A 26,765-nucleotide genomic window follows, 5' to 3' on the forward strand; every position below is an offset into this window, starting at 1 on the left:
AGAGTGGTACAATATAAATGGTGCAGTCATCGACTATTAATTGCTGCGGTCCTAAACAATAAATCTGAAGATGGCGGCAGTGAACGTGTTTTCGCAGCTGAAAGCCGAGTTTGAAGCGGCGCAAAAAAGTCTCAAGGATGTGGATGAAACCATCAAGAAGCTCACAGGCCGAGATCCTGAGGAGTTCAGGCAAGCTCACGTTTGTGTCGTACGCCGCAAATCGAGCCAACAAGCTCGCAACCAAATCGGCGACCGAGAAGCCGCAAGCGTCTGCGATCCGCGAAAATCGCGCGAGCGGTTCGCAGTGGCTTATTTCAGTATCCCAAAAGCGTCTGCAGGAGAGACGTTGTGCAGCTCTCTCACGGTTTTGAGTCGGTTTCCTGAGCTGCGCGCACAATGTTCGGTGTGGCTGGTCTTCACCGGGAGATCTGTGAACATCGCGTACTACGGCCTTCAGCGGCGTCCCTCTCGATTTTGTCGCCTCTGCATGTGTTGGACCACGACGCGTCTCTTGTTTTCCTTTCGCAGGAACCAAGCTCGCCGTCCGGGAGGGCCTGCGCAAGGAGCTGCCGCCGAGCAAGGCGGACGAGAACGGTTCACGAAGTGGGTACCGATACGCGTCGTTTGAAAAATGCGTGCACGCACGAGTTGCCATGGAAAACGCTGTCGAAACTGCCCGTAACAGCTGCTCCGATGCAACAGTTCCCACAAAAGCGATGTCCTACCTTCAGATTGTAAAACAAATTCGCACTTGCTTGTCTGCTTCTTCGAGCAACAAGAGAACATCTTGAGTTACGCTAATAATGGAGTTGCAACGCCGAGCCATAAATCTTCCCGCGAACACTTTCGGTCCCGGGAACGAACGTGACCGCGAGATTTCGGGCTCTCCGTTTTGGCAGCTCTCGGAGCAGTTTGAGATGCCGGTTGGCGAGTGGGAGTAGAGAGTTCCTGGAATTGCATGCAGTGACGCTTGAAGTGTTCCCCGAGCGACGCTTCGTTTTGTTCACGACCGGCTTTATAAAGCCGGTCGTGGTTTTGTTACTGCGATGGAGTCTGGGCTTCGCAAACGATACAGACGTCGTGGGCTCGTCGCAGTGTGCGTAATTAATGTAGCCCTGTTAGTTGTTGGTGTGACTGCTACCCGTATTGTGGTTCGCGCTCCACACTTTTGTGCCAGTACCACCAGAAACTTGTACTCGCTTAGGCCGCAATTCTTCTTCCTTTTTTTCGTTTTTGTTTCGCTTGTCCGCTACGAGCCGCGCTCATCAGCTGCTTTCAGCTGGTGCAGTTGACTTGTGGCACTCAAGCGCATAATTTTGTGCGCTGCACTCTTTCCTTTGTCATGCTCCCAACAAAAAGTTCAACAGCCTGCATGTGCTGTTGGGGAAAGTACTTTTTCAGAAACAAGTTTCCTTATTTTATTATGAGTGGAATAGAAAAGGTGAAAGTAGGGCTAATATCCCCTTCTGTAACGAATTATGATGGTTGGCCGACAAATGTGTCAAAGTTACGTAACTTTATTCTGAGGCGTTGCAGACTCCTCTGCAGGCTACAAGCCTTGTGGATGCCACTTTGCTGGTTTACGTAGAATTTGTTAAGTCTGCAAGTGAGTGGGGGCACTTTTTCAGTTTGGACATTACGTGCAATAAATGTGGTACGATAAGAAAAGTAGACTTGAGGTTAAAGTGTTAAGTGTGTGCACCCCGACAAGCGTGCATGGTCCATTACATGCGCTTTCTATCAACAATTGCAGAAAGCCGGGTGTTGCAACAGGAGGTCCTCCTGCGAAACGGAGAAATATCGGAGGACCACCGCTGCGGTACGTATGCATGAGATTGACGGGTTCCCTCATGGTGGTGTTGCTCGTGAGAGTCATGAGCGCAGCAGAGGATTAGGTTAGGGGATTCGCAGGGGTAATGTGGAGTTGGCTAATGCAGCACAAAACTGTCTGGGGATCGCTGGGTGAGAGACGTTTGTGCTGCAGCAGACTCAAGAATAGACTCCTGCTGACAATGTTAATAGAGTTTTAGTGCGTCCGGTATATGGGTAAATGCAAGCAGACAGGGCGTTTTCCAGATCAACGGATGTGCAAACGTGAATGACCTGCACGGTGCAGGAACTTGGCGGAACAGAGGTCAACTAGGCAAACATGGAGCTAATTGCAGGAAACAAGTGTATGCTATATCGCTACTTCTGTAAATTTTCGGCAGTGGCATAATCTTGTTGCTGCCAACAATTTACAAAGCAGCAACATAAGATACACTTGTTTACTGCAATATTAGCTGTGTGTTTGTCTGGTTGAGCTATATGCCACCAGATTTTCTGCACCGTGCAGGCCATTCACATCTACGCCTCCGCTCATCCGGTAAAATTCCCAGTCTGCTTGCATTTACCCGAATACCAGGCACACTAAACCTCTCTAATGGTGCACCTCGCCAGCCTTTGTGCAGATTTTGCTTGACATATCATCTGCACGTCCCATGTTTACCCCAGATGTAGGCTGGCTACACTCCATTTTATGATTAGCAGGCAGTGCTGACATTTGTGTGCCAAAAAAAAAAAAAAAATGCTGCATCACATATGGAATGTACGCATGAAGTAATTTGCTGCAATATTAAGTCTTATAATTCCATTTCGCGAAATGTGACATAATTATTACGTGTGAGGTATCACAGATCGGTATTTATTTACCACCAAACGAGCAGAGGGACACGTCCTTGCAAACAAGGTCCACAGTGCACCAGTGGCACTTGCACATATTACGTTGCACATTACAAGCACAAAGGTTCACAAATAACATGAGATCTGAAGTAGTTATATTCCATAAAAAGCATAGCAGATGAAAAGTAACTGCACTACAAACTAATAACCATGATGTTACTGTTCCCGATTTACACGAAAACTTTACCTCTGTTCTAAAATTATAAATTCATGGGTACTGAATAGGTTGCCCGGCATCCACCGTACTGAATCTTACGAGAGCGTTTGCATATAAAAGAAAATGTATGTGTTACACACTTCTGCAATATGTGCACCACAAATTTCTCTGTAGGAATTTTGAAAAACCCTCGTAACCATTTCAACAGTTTCGCGTAAGCTTTTGACTTGTACATAAAATGTGTCAGCTTCAGATGCTCTAACAGATGCATTTTACAGTATACTGCAATACCGTTTTTTGGTGCTTAGTTAGGTCAGTAGAGTTCAGCCTTCTCTCTTAATACAACAAATTCTATTCAGATTGTTGCACTAGTTGTCTAGTAAGATAATTTGTTTTTCACATGCATATCTGGATGGGGAAGTTGAAGTTGGCTTCGAAGTAAAGCCTTCACTTAACTTTTAAGAGAGATGAAAGGTCTATTACATAACATACTGTTATATTCCCGCCACACCTGTGTCCTGCAGCCATTGCAGTACTTAATCTTTGCAATTGACTCTTGCAGGACACCAATCAAAGCTCCGGCAGAGGACAGCGGTGATGAGGAAGAGCTACCAAGAAAGGTATTAACTGTTGTCCTCTGCCTCTGATATTGATTAGTGCAAGTCAGCTTTTGTGGCCTGCTTTTCTGTGCCCCCAGGCCTTCGCCCTCTAGTGGACATAAAAGTAGGCTGATGATGGTCATTTATCACGTAGAGCTGCCACTGCAGGAAACTGTAATCAACATATGCTGTCGCATGACGCTCATGTCACAGAAATTTGGCAGTAATGCATTTTGAATGTTTGCAGAATTGCACCGAGACTGAGAGGAAGCAGAACTACCAGGGTGTTTCGGTGCCGCAGCTTCCAGCAAGTGTCCTACAGATGTTCTTAAAGATGGTTGATTGAATGCACCTTTAGGGCTCATTCACACGTGTGACTTGAGGAGGTCGCGCGACCATTTGCGACTCGCAATCAAAAAGCGACCGAAGGCGACTGATGTTCACACCGGCAAGCCCAGCTGAGCACGACCCGCAAGTCGCAATCCCGGAGATTATCGTTCTCAGCGAGAACTCTCGGAATCTACGCGGAATTTGAACGCGACGCCGGAGGAGGCCGGATGTAGACACACGTAAGATCACTTCTGGTGCGCCGCTGATTGGTTTATCAGTTTTGCGACCACGGTCGCGTGACTGAAAAATCGCGCAGAGAGCGACTGGCCCAAAATGGTCGCTTTTCAAGAAAGACAACCGTTTGCGAACATTTGCGACTGGTCGCTTTGCGACCACCTTGGTCGCGCGACCACTGTCAGTCGCCGGTGTGAATGAGCCCTTATGTTTTGTGTTGCTTTAAGGGGCAGCTCTGCGCTCTTTTAAGGGGTATGGTTGTCAACAAATTTTGTGTCACTCATTGGGCACCTTGATCGCGTGCCAAACGGCGTGGCTTTGTTTGGTCTTTCCTTGCAAGTTAACTTCGACATTGGCATGTATGCTTTCAGTTTGTGCCTTGGAAAGCTGGAACGCCTGAGTTGGGTTCCAGCTTTTATCATTACAAAGCTAGAATGTGTGATTTGATGTCTGGCAGCCACCCCTTGCTTTCTGTTTGTAATGTAAGCCCTAGTGCCGAGATGTTTTGAGCCTGTGATTGTTTTCTCGATTGTTCACTTTTCTTTTTTCTTCTAAAAGAACTTTTTAGAAATTATGTGTGACTAGAGCCAGACACATCAGCGTCTACAGGATATGGCAGTCCTGGCTCAGGGCCAGAAACACACACACCCATGGACGCCGATGCACTCAGTGCTAGTCATCTGAAGTCTCTCAAAGAGTGATCGTATCCTTGAAAGTGATCAGCTAAAAATAATGCCACTCTCGCTAAGTAAAGTGCACAGTCACGTTCAATCTTTAGCAGGCATCGTTTACAACCGCCATTCACGACCCCACTTTAAGCGTTGGGCCTTATGGTCACCACTTGTAACCTTTCTGCGAGGAGCAATCTGCAAGAAAGACTAACTTTGTGCTTGTTCAAGTGTATTGATACACTTTCCGTGACATCACGTCATCCCACGGTTCACACACACTGACACAAGCCTCTTTTCATCTTGAAACCCTGCTCGTTGAGTGCTAATGCTATGGTATGCTCAGTTATGCTTGTACTGCTGTTACTATAGCAAACTGTGTAGACGGCGTGCATAGTGGGCCTTGGCGACCGTGGTTCATTGAATATTGTAAATAAATAAAATAAATCACCCAACTTCAATGCCAACGGTCCAGGGCACAGCTGGAGGGAACGGCCGCTGAGGTTGAGCACGCTGGTGTATTCTTACAGCATGCTAGTCCTATGTGGCATTCATTGTCTTCGTCAGCTATGCTGTGGCTGAAGTCATGCCACCACAAAGCAAGCGAACAAAAATCCTGGGGTTCATTGTGCCCCAACAGCAGCACACACCAATAGACACAGAGCCATTGCAATGTGTTCACAATTTCGTGTACTCCAGTTTGCGTCCGCGCTACAGTGTCTGTGTCATGCTAGGAACACTTGGTCCTCGCTGTCACATCAACAAGAGGAAGTTGAGCCCAAAGTTGCGATTAGCCGCAGTACCTGCCGTTAGTTCTTTGTGTAAGACCTACATCCCTACTTTGGATAGCTAAAATCTGGAAGAGGCGTTTCAGTAAGCGCCACTTGCATAAGCAAGTTGGCATAGGCCTGACTTGCGTAATGTCTGTGCCGTGTATGTAAATACTGTTTGAGAAAGAAAGAGAAGTCTGAGTGTTCCACAAATATGATATTTCCTTGTCTTCATAGCAGCTGTACCATACTTGGCACTTTCTCACACACATTTTTAAACTTGCATTTGGTGAATGCTTCCTCGCGGTAAAGCGTGATTACCGAATTCGGCAAACCATTCGGCAGGCCGAGTGATGTGTGAACTGTTGCGATTGGCAGGGCGGCATCCAATCTTCGGTGGTGGCGGCACCCGCCAAGGAGTCTCTGCGGACGCGTCGGGAAGTGAGCGCTCTGCAGAAGGGTGACCGCAAGTGCATGGAGCGCAACCGGCGCATGTTCGGCATGATGCTGGGCACCCTGCAAAAGTTCCAGAGTGAGGAGACCAAGCGCAAGGACCAGCTTCAGGTGCGCTTGTCCCTTGTCACAACGTCGTGCTTTATTTTTCGTGAAACGCACCAAGAAATGTAGACGAGTTAAAAGGTGTAGCAGTAGCCACCAACTGAAGCCTCTGTACCTGCTATATAAAAAAAAAAAGAAAGAGCATTTCGCATACACAGTGATTACCATATTTGCTCAGTTGTAACACGCCCTCGATTGTAATGCTCACTCGTTTTCTGTGAGCAAAAAAAGAAAAAGAAAAAAACGACCCCCATTCGTTCGCCTCCACACACATGATCGCTTCGGTTTTAATTGCGGCGTCGTGATGTATTCGGCATGTATTTGCAGTCGGAACTTCCATGCTGTTTGAGCAAACGCAGAAAACAGGAAGACAGATGCTGCGCTAACCTAAGCCAAAGGAATCATTGCCGAAGCACATGTACTACAGCACATGGAGAAAGCTATGGCAGCTAGGCTCGAAGCACATACGAGGCAGCCATTTTGAAATGCCGATGGAGATATCGTAACGCAGATTTAGTGTCATTCTCTATTCTAACGTGCATGCAATTTTTGGACCCGTTTTACCGGGAAAAAAGTGCACGTTAGATTCGAGTAAATACAGTAGCTTACAACATGTATTCATAAACATAGCAGATTTTGTTAAAACTGAAAAGAAAAACGTTTTTCTTTATTTTTTCATTTTAAATGTACATTTTAAAGTCGTTTTATTTGCGTCACGATCAGCGAATCATTTTGTGACCAGAACGTATTCCTTCACCCCCTCCCCCCCCCATTCCCACCCCTCCCATGCAGTCCCAGAAACGTGCTGAAATTGAGCAGAAGCTGGAGGAGGCGGCAGAGCGTGAAAAGGCGGAGCTGCGCAAGGAGCGGCAGGACCTGTTCCTGGCACGGCGCCAGAAGCAGCAGGGCCTGCGTCGGCTGGAGCTCAAGCTGGAGGTGGCCCGCCTGGTGAGTGGGCTCTCATCTCACTGATCGCTTTGCTGTTCACAAAGTGCGGCTCGTTCTACAATTTTAGGAACTGTTACATAGTTACAACACACTTGGTGTGTCTTACTGTATATGACAGCACGCAGTTCGAAGGTTGGAACACGAATGTTTATTGCTTCCGTCTCGGAGCGTATATATACGGAATGGAGAGGGGGAAGGGGAAAGAGAGAGCAAGGGAAAGATTTCAAATGATAAACGCACGCGCCGTCAGCACTTGCAAGGCAGTCTGATTGCGGCTGACGTCACTTTACAACAGGAGCATTGCATCAAATATAATGAAAGATCGATTCTGTTTGCGGCAGTCATTTTAAGTGCCCCTCACCAGGCTTGGCCATTTTAAACAGACAAGCACAGCATATCAGTCGCTGCTGGTGATCGTGTCTGCAAGGTATTACACTGAAGTGCACCACAACTAAAAGCAGCTCGAATTTCAAATCAAATGCCACGCGCTCTTCTTCTCAAGGAAGCCGCGCTCTCAGCCTCTCAGCAGGACAGTCAAGATCAAACGCATAAATGCACCTACGTACCGTATTTACTCAAATCTAAGCCAGCCCCAATTCTAAGCCAACGCACGAATTTCCGAATCCAGAAATAAATGAAAAAACTTGCCTCGAATGGAGGCCGAACAAAAAAAGTGAGGACAGTGTTCACAAAAATGAAAACAGCATTTATTAAATATGAACATGCTGAGCTCACTCTACGTTATCGTCATTGCTGGCTTCGTCGATACAGCCCAGACTACACGCACACTTACGGATGCGCGCCCATGCATGCGCAGACTGTGCGGCACTGCTCGCACGCATCGAAATGCGGCGCGGTCTCTGTGAACAGTTCCTCTCTGTTATCGCGTGCTTGTTTTCCTTATCGCTGTCATCTCCTAGTTGCGGCACTATAGTGGCATCACCTCTTTGGTGCCATTACGATAATGCCACGCTGTGGTCCACGCCACACGCCAATACGACACAGGTCAATATAGCGACTCGGTTACTTCAGTTGACTACTGGCGCGGCTAATAGCAGCTGCGGTACTGAATTTTCCAGATGGCGCTAGCAATGCTTCAGATTTATCATTTCCAATTACAAACTGGCGCATTTTTTGAAACCCTCTATCCTAAGCCAACCCTAGAGTTTGGTATATGAGTATTTCAAAAAGAACAATCAGCCTAGATTTGAATAAGTACGGTAATCCGCATTGCTGAAACGTCACTTACCGTGGCAAGTGACTTCCAGAATTATTCAAGGCAACATCAGTTATTCATTGAATCTGTTGCTTCACTAGATGATTTAAAGGTTTGAGAAATAGTAAATCCTACAAATCGACTGTCTGCAAGTCTTAGCTTCACTATGTGCCGTAGCAAGAGGGACGTACTTCTGTTTAGTGTGCTTGTGTTTCTACCAGGGTCCAGCACATGATTGTGCTCCTTGATCTGCTTGCATCAGCCTCAATGCTTGTGTTGCACTGACTTATCATATCACTAGTCGCATGTTCTTGTGCACAGCGCGCAAAATCATGTGCAGTTCGAAACAAGACAAACGTAAGAACAACAAAATAAGGCAGGGCCCATGATGCAGTTTTTCGGCACCGTTATTGGAGAATGCAGGGAAAGAATTTCGCTTGCGGAGGCTACACGGGTCAAGTGGAGAGTGTGTTTTGGCAGTGAAGCTCACTTCCTGAAACCATGCATTCGTGACCGTTCAAATATTCCTGTCTTTGTTATTAATGAAGCGATTTAAAAATATCCTTGCAGTAGAACACACTTTACAGGTCACGTAAAAACTTCTAGCATGTAAGAAAAATTTGCTATGGGGCCTGGTGAGGGGCCCTGTAAAGGTGTTTAAGTACAGGGCAATGCAATATTCTAAAAACTGCATACAAGAAAGGAAATGGCAGCCCAAGATGCCATATAGAAGAGGGATATAGCGAAGTAAATATAAAAACTTCCTCGCCAATATCATTGGGTCCCAAATATATGCTTATAATGAATATAGGATATAATGAAAGTATTTTCGTGTCAGTTACGATTTCGTTATAACGAGGCTCAAATGTACAAGAGTTACATTAGAGTGCCAAGGGAAGGAAAACGTAGTCGAGGACTGCAGATAACTGGGTGGTGTGATGAAATTAACAGTTTGTCAGATGTAAGGGTGGGTCAGCTGGCACGAGACAGGGGAACTTGGCAATAGCTGGGAGAGGCCGCCCTGCAGAGGACATTACATAATATACACTGATGATGATGATGATGAGTTGGATTGAACTGAGTGATGTGTCACTGAACGCTAATTGGATCACTGCAACGATTCATTGTCTTGTCAAATTTCACATCCTTCCTTTACGGTGACAGAGGTGCTTCCTTTTTTTTCTCCGTGCCCTCTCTCAGCACGAGGAAGCCGAGGCTCGCCAGCGACTGCTGCTCAACTTCATCCACACGAGGACCAAGCCGCACATCATGTTCAAACCGGCCAGGCACACACCGGAAACGCAGAAGCGGCTCAAGGAATCCCAGAAACGCATCCTCGGTTGGTGTGATGCCTCTGCATCCTGGAGGATTAATCGCTTTTTTAACTGCCAGATATAGCTGTTTGTTAATTATTTGTTGCATGGTACCACACACATACATAACCAATATCCCCCAATGCACGTCATTCAAGATGGGCCCAGTGCATTACAAGCACAAATCCAGTTGTACTGATGTAAAGAGCTCCAATACAATTAATTGTTGGGTATAACAAAGTAAATCTACAATTTCCCATCGACATCAGCGTCTACAAACTGTTTGCTTAAATAATGAATATCAGATGTAGTGAAGGTACAGTAAAGCCTCATTAATATGCACCTGCTTAACGAGGTTGCGCTGTATTTTCATGTCGGATACAGCTTCGTTATAACAAGGTTCAACTATATTTGCATAATTTTCTGCAAGTGTATAAGTTGAAAGACAGCCTTGTTGCCAGTAATGATTGCACATGGCTAGTGAAACCTTGGTTTTGTACTTGCTTCTTACGATCGTCTACCTTCGAGTCTTACGTATCTCAGAAAGAAGTGCGCATTTCAATTTAGTAAATACAACACTCTTCACACAGTCCACTGGATTCTTTGCTGCCGCCAACTAACTATTGTCTTCCCTTAGCATTCATTCTGACACCCAGACGGGCTGCTAGCTGTTTCGTGCATGGATTGTACATCCTGGCCAGATTGACTTTTCTTTTTTCCATTTCAAGCTAGACTACCTAAAGTTAGGGTAGGCTGCAGAGATTTTGGCATGTCAAGTTTGCATCCTTGTGTTATATTTGGGAACATAAGTTCTCTTAAAGAATTTATAACCATTTTCTGGACTTGTACGTACGTACAACCCAAAGCCAAGTCTTTCTAGTCATGTTACATTAGCATACTTTATTTATCTATTATTTTTTTTTACCCATTCAATGTCACTCTGGCACATTTCCACGTATGCGTCAAAACAAAACTAGGTAGGAGTTAGTATGTAAATGAGGATAAAAATGTGAAGACCATACGAAGGGTGCATTTGCCATTCTCCGTGTCATTCTCCCCTTCTGCACGCCCAAAAATAAACCATTGCATTTGTTTTATAATATCTGAGGAAAAAAACCTGGCACTGGGGTGAATGTCTTCCGAACAAAACCTGACACCGAAAGGGTTACTTTCGGTCCTAAAATTGCCTCTCTTATTATATTCCAAACTTGTATTACATGAGATTTTGAGACATATCATCAACTTGTCTTAGTTGTGTAATCGGGGCTGCTTGTTTTCCTCTTCCCTAACTTTCCTTTCCCACGCAGCCATCATCGAGAGCCGACGCGCGAAGGTCAAGGAAGAGCTGGACGCAATCGACGAACTCTACCACCGCGAGAATGCACATCCAGGCGAAGAAGAAGAAGAGGAAATCCACCGGGACAAAGAGAACAGGGGGCCTGCCAAGGACAAGTCCGCAGACGAAGAGCAGGTTGCTGCGGATGGCGAAGGCAGTGTTGGCGACAGTAGCGCGGAACCAACAGATGCAGCGGTGGAGGAACCCGATCATGCCGGAGAGAAGTCCGACCCCGCAGACGGCGGTGAGGTAACGGAACAGGCGACGGCCAGTAGCGAAGGCGCAGAACCGATGGACACTACGGAGCCCGAGGAAGCTGCGAAGGAGGAGACCGCTGGCGACGAGGCCGAATCAGCAGGTGAGCCAAGTTGAGCAGAATCGTACACAGCAAAACATCATTATAATAGGGAGCTTTAGGTCTGTGCACCTAAAGTTATGGGACGTAAATAGATGAGGGTAGGTACAAAGGAATGCGAAAAGTCACAGTTTCACCTAAGAGGTGACGCAGTCATAGCTGCAGCGAGGTATCAGACAGTTACACAAAGTGTGATTCGCAGTTCTTTGTTATATAAATTGCAGGAAAACATTCGCTTACTAAGTAAAATGGCACGGCATCGCACACACAGACAGAAAAACACTGTACAGGATAAGGACTTGTCCTGGGCAATAATAAAGATGATGATGATGAAGATGAAAGGCTCCACAAAAGTGGAATGGCATGTGTTGTAGGCGGGCACATGCTGTCTGTGTCACTAGCAGTGGGGCTTGCAAAGGAACTTTGCATCTTCTCTCACTTGGTGTTCCATAAAAAAATATATATATATTTTTGCTGACCGCTACCGATCGTAAGCATGACAACTGTTTCCCTGCAGTGGCTAAAGAAGCTGCTGCTGACCCGGAATCCACAGAGGGCACCGAGCCTTCTGAAGACAAGTCGACCGCGAAGGCCGATGCTGCGGCAGACGCAGCGCCGGAGGAGCAGGCCGAAGCGGAAGAGGGTGCACCGAAGGAGGAGACGACGCCGGCAGCCCCCGAACCTCCCAGCATCAACGTGTTAGGAGACGAGAAGTTTGAACCCATCTACGACGAATGAGCTCCGCTGCCTCTTGCGGAGTCTGATCAACTGTACAGGCATTGCATTTGCGCCACTCGGCAGTTGTGCTACTGCTCGGGGACCTTTGCTGCGAACTGAGCAGGGACTCGTGGACCGCCCGCCCCCTCCGACCGACCCCTGGAAAAGAAAAACAGGTTGCACGACCGTGTCTTGCACAAGGCTTGGAGGTCATAGTGCATATTCGGCACCTGGGAAACAGGAACGCTGCATCTCCGGCACTGCTTAGGCACTTGGCTGTTCAAAAGATCACACATACATATATATATATATATATATATACAGAGAGAGAGAGAGAGCTGGTGAGTGTATTCATGAACTCTGAACAGTGCGATCTCTAGCGTAGATTACATGGAATTAGAAGGCAAAGGTAAGGTAGATGCGCAACTTGCTTGTGGTGTGCATTCATTGTGCTGCTGCGTCATTCGCACTATAGATTGTAATGGTTAGTCGTTCCAGTTTGTTTGTTTTGTTTTTTTAACATTGCGCTGAAGTCCTTGCTTACCTTTAATTTGTTGCCATTGCATTCATGTTCAGTTCAGAAAGTAATTTCTGTGTTGAAGTGATAAAACACTCTTAATAGGCTCTGTGCCATTGCACTTAGAGTTTCCACTTTCATAGCAGCAGACGGTTCATCTGCCCAGTTTCATTGTCATCCTCACATTACTTGAGTCTTGTCACTTTTACTAGCACATCGCATCAGGTTGCAAGTTTTACTATGTGAGGTCATTGCACTCACAGCGGGTGGCCAAGCTTAAGAAGAGTCAGCCATTTAGTAACTGTACTTGGTGTAGCAGATGCATATTTGGTTCGTTGAGTATACCATCTACCTCCAGCTGAGAGACTTCACTTAAGATAATGGGACACACTTGTCTCGAATTCAGCGCGCCTCGGCTTTTTTTTTTTCTAGTACTTTATTTGCTTCAAGCAGCTTCTACATTTTGGTACAGGAGGGTGCAGTACTTGGCATCACTCTACATTTCGCTCGTTAAATCACGTTGATATCCCTGTCATTATTGGTGGGACTACAATTTTAGGTTGACTGCTGGAACCACGTTCAGATGGATTGCAGCTAGGTGTTGTGCACATAGAACCCTTTTTCAGCTGGCAAGGTTAAGCATATCGAGTCAGTTAGCAAATGTTACCAGCCTGCGTTAGCCTGTTGCTCTTTTTACGTTCGTAGACAGCATTTTTTTTTATTATTATTATTATTATGCAGCTGTGTTGACTCGGAAATTCACCACATTTATTGCAGTAACACTGTTCAGTTTCGGATGACCTTCTTAAGTGCAGTGTTCAACACAGCAGGAGACACTCTCTCTGCAGTTCATGTTACCTACGTTTATTGAAAGACCTAAGTGCAGCAGTCGTGCTTCAACCGACATTGGCACAGGTTTGTTCCGCAAGGGCTGTTCATAGGCTTTGAACATCTTCAACGTTCGTGTACAGTCATGACAAATGGGAATGCTCAATGTTGGAGTTGAAATGTACGCAACCATCGGTGCATTGTCAACCAAGTTGCAGCGCAGAATTTGTCTCTCATCGCAGGTTGAGTGTAGCCGTTGTGAGAGTATTTTCATTGTTCACTTGTGTACAGAACTGAAGCTCTAGGGGAAGACCAGAGACCTCTTTCTCTCTTTGGTCTTCTGTGAGCTAGTGTGCATACATGTTGACAATAAAGAAAAACAAAGTGTTGTGTAGCTTGTGTTCTGCATTGCCTCCTTGTTTGTTTAAACCTAATCACACTGGTCAGCTTGGCTTTTAGAGGAGCTCCAAAACTGATGGGGCTCCTCGCAGCATTTGGGCATTGCAGACAGACATTCACGGTTTGTAGACCACGCAGTGATAACCGCGTGTGCAAGGTATTGCACTGATCTACACCACAAGAACGGCTAAAGATTCCTAAAGAAAGCCTGCACGCTATTTTCGATGGAGGCACTCCGACGGTGTGCAAGATGACATTCAACTTCCGTGCGCGCTTCCGTAAAGTGTACCGTGCGCACAACTGGCTCTGGAGGTGTTTAGCCCAGCAAAAAAACAAGCGAGAGAAAAAGGGGGCAGGAGTCGCTGGAGTGATGACGCAATAGGAGGTGCGGCCTCGACATGGGAGAAGAGTTTCTCGCTAAAGTTACTAGAGAAAGCTCTGGCACTGCAATTGTTCAGCTACTTTAGTAATTGGGCAATAATGGGTGGCACAAGGTATGTGAATTTGCCTTATTCTTCGCGCTTCTGGCTTCAGTTGTTTTTGTCACATTGTTTATTACACTTCATGTTCTCAAAGAGCATGAGGGCAATAAGTTTCTTCTTTGTTTCTTCAGAACGCAGAATCTGACACGTTTCCGACTGCCGCACTTGCTTCCGGCACGTGCAGCCAGCAGAAGCATGGCCTCGGAGATTTGTTTCTGTTACCCAGAGAGTGCCGTTGCCGGGGCGCGAACTTGGACACCACCCACTGCGAAGAGTTGCACTTGTAATGCAACGTACTGTTCAAAAATTATCAGTTTTCAAAGTTGCAAAAGCAGTTTTAAAGCCAGACGGACAACATTTAGACAAATACACGCGCTAACCGTCACTCCCGTGCTGGCGGAATCGCCACGCTCGCTGCTCCGATACACTCTAGCACCAGAGTTCTCCCTAGTGAGTCTTCTGGGCAACTCTGATGTTCACAAAACATATGCTCCTCTTTGATGCTCAGAATTTCACTGTTCTAACAAAAAAATATCAGTGGGATAAGACATATGTAAGATATCATTGGAAGCAGTACAGGTACAATGATTCTCAATGTTTACCTCAAAACACGAGCTCCAATGGTAGGCAATGATTAATCTAAGGTTGACATAAAAGCACAGGGCACAAGAACAGCATTTATCCGACTCCACGCAGTTTTCACAAAGTGAGATGGATTGTAATAGTGTCCCAGATACACCAAAATGTATCGGTACCTTTGCACCGAGTTGAAAACCACCACGGCAACGGTGCGAACAGCGCAGCAGATGAACGTTACCCTCTACAGCTTCCTTCCAAGACCACATGCATAGCTGTGCTGCAAACCCCGGTATAATGGGGACATAGAGTTTCAGTTCCCGTTCGCTACTTCCTGCTAGTTGTGAACACAAAAAACGCACAACACCAAAACGAAAATTGTTTTAATCAAATTGGTTGTGTCATACTAACCACAACGGAAAAAGGCTATGGACAAGAAAACTGTTTGTCAGAAACAATTCCTTTTCACATGAGTAATCAAGTTCTTTTGCAACATCCTACATCAAAATTCGGTTTGTCTATAAAGAGATTTGGGCATAGTGGCAGTACAGGACACCTGTGTAGGTAAGGCAGTAATACAAAAAGAGGAATACTTCACGATTTGTACATTTATTTCTGGTTTTAAACAAAGGAAGCTTTGGATCTATATCGCTTTGCATTGTAAAATATGTCTTTTAAACATGAGGGCACGTCCTAGTAAACAATGTTGTGGGAAGAAAAAGTCATCCCACATCAAACGGCTTAAGCAGTAATGAAACAAAACGTAGCTGCCGTGGGGTGATTCACACATACACCGTGTCATTCAAAAAACACGGGACGGAGCGATGCCAAATAACGAATACTTTGTTATGATGAGCAACCATCTTTTTTTTGTAAATGCTGCAACAAATTATCAACAAATAAGCGTGTTTTACTGTCACAATGGCTTGCCATTTTATGCACATTCCAATGTGAGTCAGTACAAGAAAGAAAAAAAAACAAAATACAGGCATCATCACGAGAACATAGACAATCAAGAAATAACGTGGAAAGTGCGACGGTTGGGCCCATGGCCACGTATCGCTTGAACGGAATGTACAGCCATGACTGGGCGTCCAAGCACTCCGGAAAAGGACAAGAACTGGGAAACACGTTCTTGCAAAAATGCACAATTGTCTAATTACAAGCGGCATATCGTGAAGATCGAATGACGATGTCGATGCAGAAACCCGTCATCCCTCGGCGAATTGGCATTGACGTGGAAATCCATGCGCTTTCTTTCACATGTTCGACGTCTTGCCAGTGTACCGCACTCGTGAAATTGCGCACAACTCGAACAATTAGCGAGGAACGAGACGTCCTTGGCGACCATAAAAAATAGTTTTAAAAAATTCCAGCCAGCCTTCAAAAGTTGTTTGTCAGCAACAACCGCGGATCAAAAAATTGCAGAGATCGGCTGCTTAGTTGGAAGCAGTTTTTTCTTTTTCCTCTGCCACTTTCACAGACCAGCAGTCGAAGTCACTTTGTTGAGCACAAGTCGCACTACGACGGCAAGACGACTAGCTTGTGACGACTAGTGACCGTGGTGTCCGACCGTGAGGATCATGGGCAAAAGTGTGCCGACAACGATGGCTAGCACGTCGGTCCTGGTGAAGCCCTCGTTCGGCGGAGTGTTCATGCGTCCTCTGTTGTCCGCCTGGTGCGTGCTATGGCGCACCACCAGTTCGGGAAGCACGTGCACCGTGGCGACGTAGAGGAACGTGCCGGCGCTGAAGAGCAGTGCCACTCCCGTGGCGTTCTGAGACGCGATGGACTGGGGGGCACCCTGGAACACAACAGCGCGGTCATGTTGTTATCTCTGCCAGTAATGAGAGGCACTTATTTTCCGGTGATGGCTGTACGACAGATATTGTGGCTTGCCCAATTCAGGGCAATGTGGTGGATCGGGCATAATGCAGATTGTGATGTGAGCAATTTCGAAAATGTGTGAGACACGCTGCCACCTGGCCTAACGTAGCCTAAACGCAAGCCCTGCGGGTTGGTGTGGCAGCTTTATTAAGTACCGACTGGTGATACAGAGGCAGATCATGGTATAAATACTGTCTAATGTCATACAATGAAACTGGCGGCAGTTCGTGTCCCAATCTAATGACTCTTAAGGCCAAAGAATCTGTTTGCAAAATACAAATGACTGCATGTTGGCAGAGTTGTGCAGAAATATCATTTCAAGACAACAAAAAGCAATAAGAGGACTGTGGTAGTGAAGAATATAGAGGAAGAGAAAAAGAAAACCCCTGCCAAATGCGCCACCTCAACAGCACCTCTTGAAGCACAAATTGGAACATAAAAAGAAAATAGATGAAGAATTACAAGCAGCAGTTCTCCGCAGTTGCACAAACTGCAAACAAACTGCTTTGTAGTTTGTGCAAAAGTTCTCGCATTACTTTTCTGTTGCTGCACGCATCCTGGTCTGTATAGGCGCACTTGATCTCCTTCCTGTTTCAAATTCTGTGATGCACTGTTACAAGTACAAATGTCAACTTATGACCCTTGATACTTGCATTACCTTGTGATAAGTGCAGGTGTTACCAGCGAGGTTACTTCCTGTGCCTTGATGACATTATTGCTGGCCATTTAAGTTTTGAAGGCAAGTTTTTATGGACAGTTGTGAGGCACTTCTTTGTTCCATTATTAATGACGACACATTTGAAAGTACTCCTAAAACATTAGCTCGCAATCCTTGCTAGCTAGTTGGAAGCTGTTCATATGCGTGATCCAGATAGTGACTGCATAGTGTTAAAACATTTCACGGCATGCAAAAGGACAGGCAGCAAATGCCCTTCATCGACTCCAGTTGATGTGCTAGCTGAGCAGGAAGTGACTGAAAGACACTGCTCACTCGACAATGCAATCAAACTTATACCATCAAACACACTCAGTCAGACCCGGTTATAATGAACTGGCTCGATATTATAAAGTGATTCTATATATCTGGACTTGCATATAACAAATATTTATGAAGATTTATGATGAGTTCATTGCACACAATAGAGAAAAGCTGCTCGACAGTACTGAAACACTTTGTGCCGACCCGAGTGTCTCAGCAGCACGTTTAAACCAAACACAGCAACCAGAGAGGATCTATAGCTCTGTTGGGTTACACAGTGTGTTACACTGTACCTGGTTATGTTCAAACATGCTGTCAAAAATGCTCAGGCACATGATCTAAAATATAAAAAGGAATGCTTGGAAAGCAAGAGTGGGAAAAAAAAAAGAAAGCCACTACAGGCAGTTCTATGACGCAAGCTGTAGGCACTCGAAGTTCAATACCTGCATGTACAATTAGTTTTAAGATAGTTATTTTGTGTAAACGTTGCTCAATAAGTTCTGTGTGTTCAATATAGAGCTGAATTCATTGTATCTGGGTTCATTAAACTATTTTGGTGTGGCTCTATAACTATCAAACAACAAAGTGCTCGTACAACAATTGCTCTTTGCGAAATAATGTTCACCATAACTGGGTTCAACTGTTAAAAAAACTGCCGACGAGTGCAGCGGCTTGCACAAGTTCATAAAAACAAGTGGGCGTAGTGTGGAAAACTAGCACATGAAATGAGGAAACAAAGACAGGGTGACGTTTTATGTTTCCTTTCCTTGCGTCCTCGTCATCCACGTCATGCCCATTAGGTGCTAACATTGGCTGTGGTGCATACTGCGCTTGGCTACTTACGGATCGTGCACGGAAGAAACAAAACGGATTCTCACTCTGTTTATGGTGAGGAAGGTTATGATGGCTAGTAACGGTGCTGCCAGCGAGAAAATGAGCAAGTGCTTGCGAATCGTGGGGCGCTCCACAGCCTCGTGCATGAGGAAGGACACCAAGGCGAACGCTGCCGGTGCCTGTATATAAAAGAAGCAGACACAAAAACTTGCAGTGCACCACATAACAACTGTGAAAGATTGTTATTCACCCCATTGTCATACGTAAGATTATACTTCTTCTAGAGCAGCAATCAACGTTAACCCATTTTCGTCGTCGTGTGCGCACTAGAAGTTGGCCTAATAGCAAGCCACATAGAAGACATACACATATGGTTAGCAGGAAAGGGCTTACCAGGGATATTTCGGGGAGGCCTTTGGGAGACAACTAAATATATGGTGATGATGACAGTGACCTACGGGGCCCTTTTGAAGCGGCCATGACACCTAATTTTCCAGCATGAATTATGCACTGCATGTTAAACCGTATGTGTCCCACAGCTGGCGAAAATTCAACACATGCGATACTGTAGCATTTTCGTATTTGAAAGTTCTTATATTGCAGTTGAAGCGTACAGCAGTCTGGCAACACTGATGGGTGATGAAATTAAGTGCATTCTGTGTGGTCAATCTGAACAATATATATGCAGTTTCATTTTTGCTTTAGTGTATATAATGGCAGTCAGCCCAAGGGGCAGGGTGTTGACACTGTGGGCACAATGCAACGGTGACATTCCTGCTGTGTCGTTTGGTGCAAGACCACGCAAACTAAGGAGAATCTGACATGGCATGCACACAACTTCGGAATATTCCAGAGTAGATGAGATGATGGTGGCCACATACTTTGCATTTATTTTATTTTTTATGTAGAGAATACTGCAGGTTATCAGTAGGCCCTAACAGGAGCGGATATAAATACACTCAACTAATACAAGATTACATGCAATTCAGGTGGATCAATACAATATCATCAAGTAATGTAACAGCAATGACAACAAATAAGGTAGAAAGTGTGATAACAAAAAGAGAAAGTAAAAGATGTCACACAGGCCATGCCAATATGGTAGTTGCTATCGATGTATGGAGCTTAGAGGCAGCAATCTTAAACTGAAATTCCTAGTTAAACGCACCCTAGGAACATTGACCCCACCCCCCTTTATTTATTTATATAATCATATCGGACCTTGTACAACGGTCAACTGAGAAGAGCCAGACAACGATCTCATGGTCCCTTTACGTATTCAACCATTAAGTCAACTATAGGCAATTCTCCCACCACTCTACAAGACACACCACATTGATGGCATGTGAAACAGATGTAAATTGATGTTCAATGTGAGCTTCATAGCCCTGGCCCTTAAAGGGCCCCTCACCAGGTCTGGCCATTTTGAGCTGACGAACGCAGAGCATACAATGCACGACAACGATCGTGTCTGCAAAGTATTACATTGCTACGCACCACGTAAAGATCTGAAATTTCACACCGAACGCCGTTTTTCCTTCTCGCAGCCGCCGTGCTCCAAAGCCGGAGGATGATGTATACGTGCTAGTGCGCCTAGGTACACGTGTTCGTGCTGTGACGTCATTCGTGGTGACACGTGACTTCGAGAATTGATGATTCAAGGCAATATCTGTTGTGTGTGTAAATGTTGCTAGAGTAGACAAGTTAAAGCTTAGAGAAATTAAAAAACACACAAACCGAATGTCTGCATGTTTTTGTTTTACTTTGCACCGAAGCAAGAGAGATGTACTACCGTTTCGTCTGCTCATTCCCACGTCGTGCAGTCGCGTGCACAAACACCGAAACCATGTCATTTTCTACCACGTTCCAGCACGGGATCATGCTCTGTGATCCCCTTGTGTCTGCCTCAGTATTCATGTAGCACAGACTTATACCGCTGGTCAGGTGTTTTCCGGCACAGCGCACAAAATCGTGCACTGCGCGAAACGAGACAATCAAAACAGTTTGCGTGTGACGCCATCAGCATAAGTGCGCCGTGCCGCAAAAAAGCAAGGAGAAAAACAAAATTAAGGCGGGGCCCGTGACGTATGCGTCACGTAATCCTCGAGGTCGAGAACGCAGGAAAAGAATTTCCCTTGCAGATGCTAGACGGGGCAAGTGGAGGAGAGAGAGAGAAAAAAACATTTATTCGGACCACCGAGGTGGTTGCTCTTGAGGTCGAGTGGGTGGGGTTCTCATTCCAGGACACCACTGGCCGTGGCTGCTCGACGTACTTGCTGGACGAGAGCTTCTTGTCCCGCCAGGGTATCGCCGGTCAGCTGTACCTCCCACCACTCAAATGACGTGCTAGGCGTCTTTAAGTGTTGAGGTTTGCCCTCGCACCCCCGAGAGATGTGAAAGAGTGTAGGGCGTGTGTCGCCGCACCAGGGGCAGATGCCGCGATATGTATGTGGGAACATTTTACTGTATCTGTGTAGGTTTGGAAATGTGTTGGTCTGTATAAGTTGGAGAGCTACGGCATCTTCAGTGCTGAGCTTTTTGTGAGGCGGGGGATAAGTGGAGGAAGCGTCTCATGTTTGCAGTGAAACTCGCCTCCTAAAATCATGGGTTTGCGGCACTGAAATATTTCTATGTCGGCTGTTAATGAACCGATTTAAAAACATTTTGTGGCAGAACATTTCCCAGAGGACATGTAACAACTTCCAGCATAAGGCCGAAGTTTGCTGTGTGGCTTGGTGAAGGGCACTTCAAGGATGAGCAACGTGTACTACAAGAATCGCACAAATATTCTCACCTTATGAAGCATTATGGCCAGGAAGACGACTGCCTCAGTGTCGAGGTTAGATGTTGTCGCCGCAGCTCCAAGTGCCACGCCATCAGCTGGAAGCAAAATTGTGGGAAGTGAACGTTTTTCCTGTTGCATGCAATGTGCCGAGACCACAAGAGATTTTGCAGTGCTAAGATGTAGAAAAAACTAAATCTTGTCACCTTGTTGAACAGAAGGCACCCATAATAAAACACCTAATGTGCATTCTACAGCCACGTCTTCATGCCTGTTAAATCAAAGGCGATCTACTAATAAGCCCATATGAACTGAGTGCAGCAACAGTTGTTGGGAGAACATACCATGAAATAGTGAGCATGTGCCCCTCCCCCTAAACTTGACAGATAACCATGGATGCATGATGACAAGGTGTCAGCACTTGTTCAGCCACACTGCTGAAATTCAGACATTCAAACTGAGCAATTGTCAAGCTGTGCGTATCAGGGCTTAAAAGTCAGGGGCGCACGTGGAGCGGTGGGTCAGCAAGGCTACCCACTAAATATTATGGGGGTACGGCCCCCAACCCTCCCCCTCGCCAGGCGGTCATACACACACACATACATATGTGCATGCAAATATACGTACACAAGAGCATGCATGAGCGCAAACTCCCCCTTTAAGCAAAGGGAGACATTAAGCAATGGGCTGCATGACATAGCATCTTGGCACCTTGGCATTTGGATTGGTACACAGAAGTAGCTATGACGGCCTTAGAATAAGAGACTAAGATAGCAGTGTCCAAGAGTTCTAGCCAAAATATTGTGGCAATGTACAAGTAGTACAATCGAACCTCCTTACGATGAAGTTTCATCTGGCAGGAAAATATTTCCCTTTTATGCTATATTTGTTAGAAGTATACATTCGTTACATGTTGATATCGGCAAGAAAAATTTTCAGTTTGCTTCATTTTACTATTTCATAATTCGTTATATCATGGTGTGACTGTACCGAATGGACAAGCAGGATGGAAGTCACATGTGGTGACATCTACTAACCGGCAGCGTGGACCACTAAACCCAGGGTGGCTGTGAAGCTGCGTCCCTGCGTGTGCACGGAATTTGTGCTTTCAGGGTCTGCAGAGGAGAAAGAAGAAAGCTGATTTATTTCGCAACAAGAAGTTACAAAATAAAGAGAGAAAAAAAAGAAAAAGAAGGATGTGAGGAATGTGCAGGATTGTAACCTAGCACCGCACACTTTTCAAGCACAGGTAAGTAAGCAGGCTTCCAAATTTTTCTGTACCAGAAGGCACTAAGCCACATCTGCCAGTAAAACAAAACTGCCACATCGACAAGAAAAAAATAAGTGGTCATCTTGTCCTTCAAATGTTTGATCCTAATTGAAGTGGTCCAATACTACTTCCATTGTGGTCGCTGTGCAGTTCAACAAAGAAAAGCAACATGGGGCCCGTGATCTTCAGTTCTCAGAGGTAGTTATGAAATTGCTGTCGTGCTTAAGATTAAGGCAAACTGCACACCATCTAAATGTGGTCTGCAGCTTACTTCTAAAAATATTGAACATTGTGACTGTCAAAGGCATATGCTTATCGAGGCTATGCAATTTCTTACGCAGAAATCGACGATGATTGAGGAAACAAAAATATGGTCACTCTGTTAACACCTCTCAAAATGTCTAAACCAGATAAAATTTATATTCTGCACATGACTCTAGATAGCACAAATATTTTGCATAATTTTGTAAAGCATAAGGGAGAACAACTCTTAATTACAGCAACTAAAGTGTCATTTTACATTGTGGCGTATCTAGGTACAAAAGGTGGCCCTGGCCTCAAACTAAGCCCACAAGCTGAAATCACACTGTTGCACAAAGTGGCAAGAACAGGAATCTAAAGAACACTTAAAAAGCAGGTCCAATGTTGGTCCGACATTGGTAGACTATAGACCAGTATGAACATTGGACATTCATTGGTTTTGCGTACTGTGGTGTTATTGTTTTGTAACAAGGGCGTAGAGAGCAAAGTGAGCAGGACAACAGAGAGGCCATCTCATTTACTGCTTCGCACTGTACATACCTTCCTTCACTGCAAGGGAGGGAATACGTATTTAACTAGCCCTGACCTCCTTGTGTTTCACGGTCCATGGTGGCACAATGCCTGATAAGAGTCAGCAGCTATGGTGGGCTGGCTGGTCGGCCATTACCATTTTAACGGCAGCAAACTTGTTGAGACAGTGAAATTTTTTTGTGTGATTTGAGTGATGGGAGACACTGCATTCATCATCACCATCAGCCTTTATGAGCACTGCAAGACAAAGGCCTCTCTCAGCAATCTCCGATTACCCCTGTCTTGAGCAAGCCGATTACAACTTCTGCCTGCAAATTTCCTAATTTCATCACCCCGCCCAATTTTATGCCGTCCTTGACTACTCTTCCCTTCCCTTGGCACCCATTCTTTAACTCGAATGGCCCACCGGTTATCTGCCCTAAGCATTAGATGGCCTGCCCAGCCCCATTCTTTTTTTTTTTTCTCCTAATGTTGAACTAGAATATTGGCTATCCCCGCTAGCTCTGATCCACACCGCCTCTCTTCCCGTCTCTTAACGCACTCCTGCAGATTACAGAGGCTGACTGCATTGTTGGGCTCCAAATTAATCTTTATTATCCAGGGTTCCTGAATGCAAACTCCACGCTCAGTTACACGAGCATGTTAAGCTCCGCCCCTATCCAAATGCCGCTGCCGTCGTCACATGTCAAACTCGCGACATCACGCTCAGCAGCAGAGCACCACAGTTACAGAGCCACTGCAAGAGGGCTCGTGATAGCATGCCTAGACAGGACATGAAAATTAACTTGTCCAAAACAACGCACCACTAACAGCCATTGCTAGAGCCTTGTGGTGCCCGTGCTGGGTGATGAGCTGGTCGACAAGCAGCATGAAGAGGAAGCCCAGCACCAAAGTGATGCCCACTAAGTTCCGCGGGTCCATCGCTTCAAGCTTGCCGTGGAGGTCGTCGTGCAAGTGGCCGTGGCTCACTCCGCTGGCGGCGCTCAGGGTGGCATCACCGGGCTTTTGACCACCATGCGCATCGCCATCATGCACAAGCTCCCCTGCACGGAGGCCATTTTTGCAGATGATCAAGCGCTGTTTGTTTCCAGTCACATGACTCTTAAAAGGCTGTCTTTCGACTGGTCATTACAGGGCACTCCAGCAGCAAGGCAGTGTAGGCAGCAAAGAAACTTTATTACGAGACTAAGCCAGCTTCACTGTGGATAATAAAGTCAGGTTATCACTGTTGGAGCTAGCTTTAATGCTGCCTTACACTTATAAAGCTGAAAGTAGGGTGGAATGGCTGACCGGGTAATGCATCACACTTTCCAATTACCTTTTTGGTCTGTCTTATTTTTTCCATAAACTTTTGTATATCCCTGAAAAACAGTGCACTGCTGTCTCACACCATAGTGTATTGATGCCGGATATCTTGGGAATTACTACTCAAAGGTGTAACTTGCCTGTGGATAGAGTTCAGCTGAATTCACTGGGCATTCGCAATGACGTGCCCAATTCGATACAGGCACGCACCTGTTGTTAAAAATGTTCTGTCATTTTCCCGCATTCTCTAGACAGCGTTAAAATATTTCAGTTGCCCATAAAAACTACCGTAGTTCCTCCTGTCCTGCGCTGGTTCCTTAGAGTATCTGAGAAAGTCAAAAAGTCATTAGACAATACAAATGCCTAGAAAACATCTCAAGTTTCTGAAGATAGCAAGATTTCGCAAAGATATCTAATTTGGTCATTCACTTTCAATGAACTAATATAAGCATGAATACTTAAAAATAAAGGGGTGGGGGGAATGACTTTTGAAGGCATTACTGAAGCACCACATGAAGTGATTTTTTTTTTTTTGCGACATATGGATGCATTCAATGAATGAATTTGACCACTGTAGCCATACGCAACAACAACCATAATCGTCGTGAACAACTGTAACAGTGCAGTTCAAAAACAGCATAAGAAAATTACGGGACCGAAAAAAAAAAAATTGAGATCACGGGCATGCGTGCTCTGAGCCTCTTTTGCAACACTAAAATTTACTAAACTCATCCGGACTACAGAAGTAATAGATGAAGCTAATTCAAGAACGCTTATCAAGAACAACCTACTACAACTTTTTTTTTTTTTTTTACCACCTTTGTGCAGGTAGCGCGTTACTATTCTGCTTGGCAGCTCCGGCGCTTCAACAGCTATAGCGTTATATTACAAAAGACAGGCAGGCGCCAAAAGTGAAGCGCACCGTCGTCCTTCTGGCGGTGGCATTACACAATCGTGTTCACATCGTTTCATTCCAAGACAGTGGCCCGTAGCAGACGACGACGGCATACGATTTACATCCGAAAGCGTTCCCTCTTGCGACAAGCCACGCAGTCCAAGGTCGTACTCACTGATCTCCGTTAGGTATAAGGTGCTGATGCCTTCGGGGATGATGACACTAAGCGCCGTGCCCACTAGTAGCCCGGCGCCGAACACAGAGACCAAGTGTAGTCGAGCCTGCGTGGAGGAAACAGCAACAAACCGATCGGAGATTAGCAGGTGTTCGCGGGCTCGCCAGCAGCCGGACAGATTTCGCTACCCCGGCGTCGGTACAGCTCAAAACCTCGTTCTGCCCTCAGGAAGCAGCACACGAAAAGTTCAAATGCTAAAAGAGTCACTGCCCGCTCGCTAAAGCGGTGCGATCAAACAGAAAAAAACACGTACATACCTCTGTCAGAGGAACCGACAACGGAACCATACCACTCATGTAGCTGCCAACGAACATCGCGCCAGCCAGCGCTAGTAACATAACAAAGTCCGCCATCGCAGTCGTCGAGTGTGGAACCTTCGATCAACAGACGCGGCAAGCGGAAGCTAGCATTTTGGGATCGCGCACGCAAATAATTACGGGTCTGCGGAGACCGCGATTCAATCGTCTCCCCTGCGCTATCGGCAACATACGTTTCGTCAGAAGCGTATCCCCGCAGGCCGGCTGTACCCGGTTTAGAGGCAAACCGGATGTGACGTGAGCCAGTGCCGTACTCCCTGCCCCCAGATAGGTACTTGTACGCCTAGGGAAAGACGCTGCTAGGTGCTGCTGCTAAATCACTAAATCCCTGTGGTTTCTGCCGGCTCACGTAGGTTCGTTCGCGTGGTCTTGTTACGCCTCGCTCAGGCCCCGTACACTCTCAAGTTCAACTAATGGCCACAGAGGGCGAAAAAATCGACCGCGCGCCGCTGCTAACAAAGCCGACCTAGTAGGATCACCTCGGGATTCGTTCGTTAGTTCCAACATTTCCCGGTAGAGGCGTCGTAATAAGCGCAATTTTATCTTACAAACTTTCTCTTACAATTACCGAAGCATTTTCTTTTACATAAAAACAGGGCAAAATTATCATTGCTAATTAGATATTGTACTCTTTGTTAGTAAGTTTATTGTTTCTTCGCCATTATGAACGCAAATAGCGTTCAGCATCATCGATCTTTCACGTGACCTCTGGCCTGGATTTAAAATTTTTACCGGTATTTCCGAG

The 26,765-nt window shown here is 45.8% G+C and overlaps 2 protein-coding genes across 2 annotated transcripts; one reads left to right on the forward strand and one right to left on the reverse strand.

Annotated features, from left to right (window-relative positions):
- The first annotated feature begins 32 nt into the window (after positions 1-32).
- Pnn (desmosome associated protein-like protein pinnin) lies at positions 33-12,564 on the forward strand. Its single transcript, XM_070521843.1, has 9 exons — positions 33-189; positions 529-603; positions 1,754-1,819; positions 3,441-3,498; positions 5,858-6,043; positions 6,830-6,985; positions 9,402-9,540; positions 10,822-11,208; positions 11,723-12,564. Exons 1-9 carry the CDS (start codon positions 71-73, stop codon positions 11,941-11,943), a joined length of 1,407 nt encoding a protein of 468 aa, XP_070377944.1. The 5' UTR covers positions 33-70; the 3' UTR covers positions 11,944-12,564.
- Positions 12,565-15,089: 2,525 nt separating this feature from the next.
- Zip102B (Zinc/iron regulated transporter-related protein 102B) lies at positions 15,090-26,403 on the reverse strand. Its single transcript, XM_070521844.1, has 7 exons — positions 25,961-26,403; positions 25,644-25,749; positions 24,072-24,311; positions 22,244-22,321; positions 21,219-21,304; positions 18,469-18,603; positions 15,090-16,528 (listed from the first exon to the last, which is right to left on the reverse strand). The coding sequence occupies exons 1-7, from the start codon at positions 26,054-26,056 to the stop codon at positions 16,277-16,279; spliced, it is 993 nt and encodes a 330-aa protein (XP_070377945.1). The 5' UTR covers positions 26,057-26,403; the 3' UTR covers positions 15,090-16,276.
- Between the last annotated feature and the right edge of the window lie 362 nt (positions 26,404-26,765).

The sequence above is a fragment of the Dermacentor albipictus genome, chromosome 7 (genome assembly GCF_038994185.2).
Source record: "Dermacentor albipictus isolate Rhodes 1998 colony chromosome 7, USDA_Dalb.pri_finalv2, whole genome shotgun sequence".
In the NCBI taxonomy this organism is placed as follows: Eukaryota; Metazoa; Arthropoda; class Arachnida; order Ixodida; family Ixodidae; genus Dermacentor; species Dermacentor albipictus.

What these genes read in the sequence shown, in the direction of transcription:
- Pnn (XM_070521843.1), top strand. Translation starts at nt 71, where the DNA reads ATGGCGGCAGTGAACGTGTTTTCGCAGCTGAAAGCCGAGTTTGAAGCG. An exon ending in AGGAAGAGCTACCAAGAAAG is followed by an intron (nt 3,499 to 5,857) that starts GTATTAACTGTT and finishes TGCGATTGGCAG; the next exon opens with GGCGGCATCCAATCTTCGGT. An exon ending in AGCGCAAGGACCAGCTTCAG is followed by an intron (nt 6,044 to 6,829) that starts GTGCGCTTGTCC and finishes CCTCCCATGCAG; the next exon opens with TCCCAGAAACGTGCTGAAAT.
- Zip102B (XM_070521844.1), bottom strand. Translation starts at nt 26,056, where the DNA reads ATGGCGGACTTTGTTATGTTACTAGCGCTGGCTGGCGCGATGTTCGTT. An exon ending in TGTCGGTTCCTCTGACAGAG is followed by an intron (nt 25,750 to 25,960) that starts GTATGTACGTGT and finishes TCCTCCACGCAG; the next exon opens with GCTCGACTACACTTGGTCTC. An exon ending in TGGCCATAATGCTTCATAAG is followed by an intron (nt 18,604 to 21,218) that starts GTGAGAATATTT and finishes TTTTATATACAG; the next exon opens with GCACCGGCAGCGTTCGCCTT.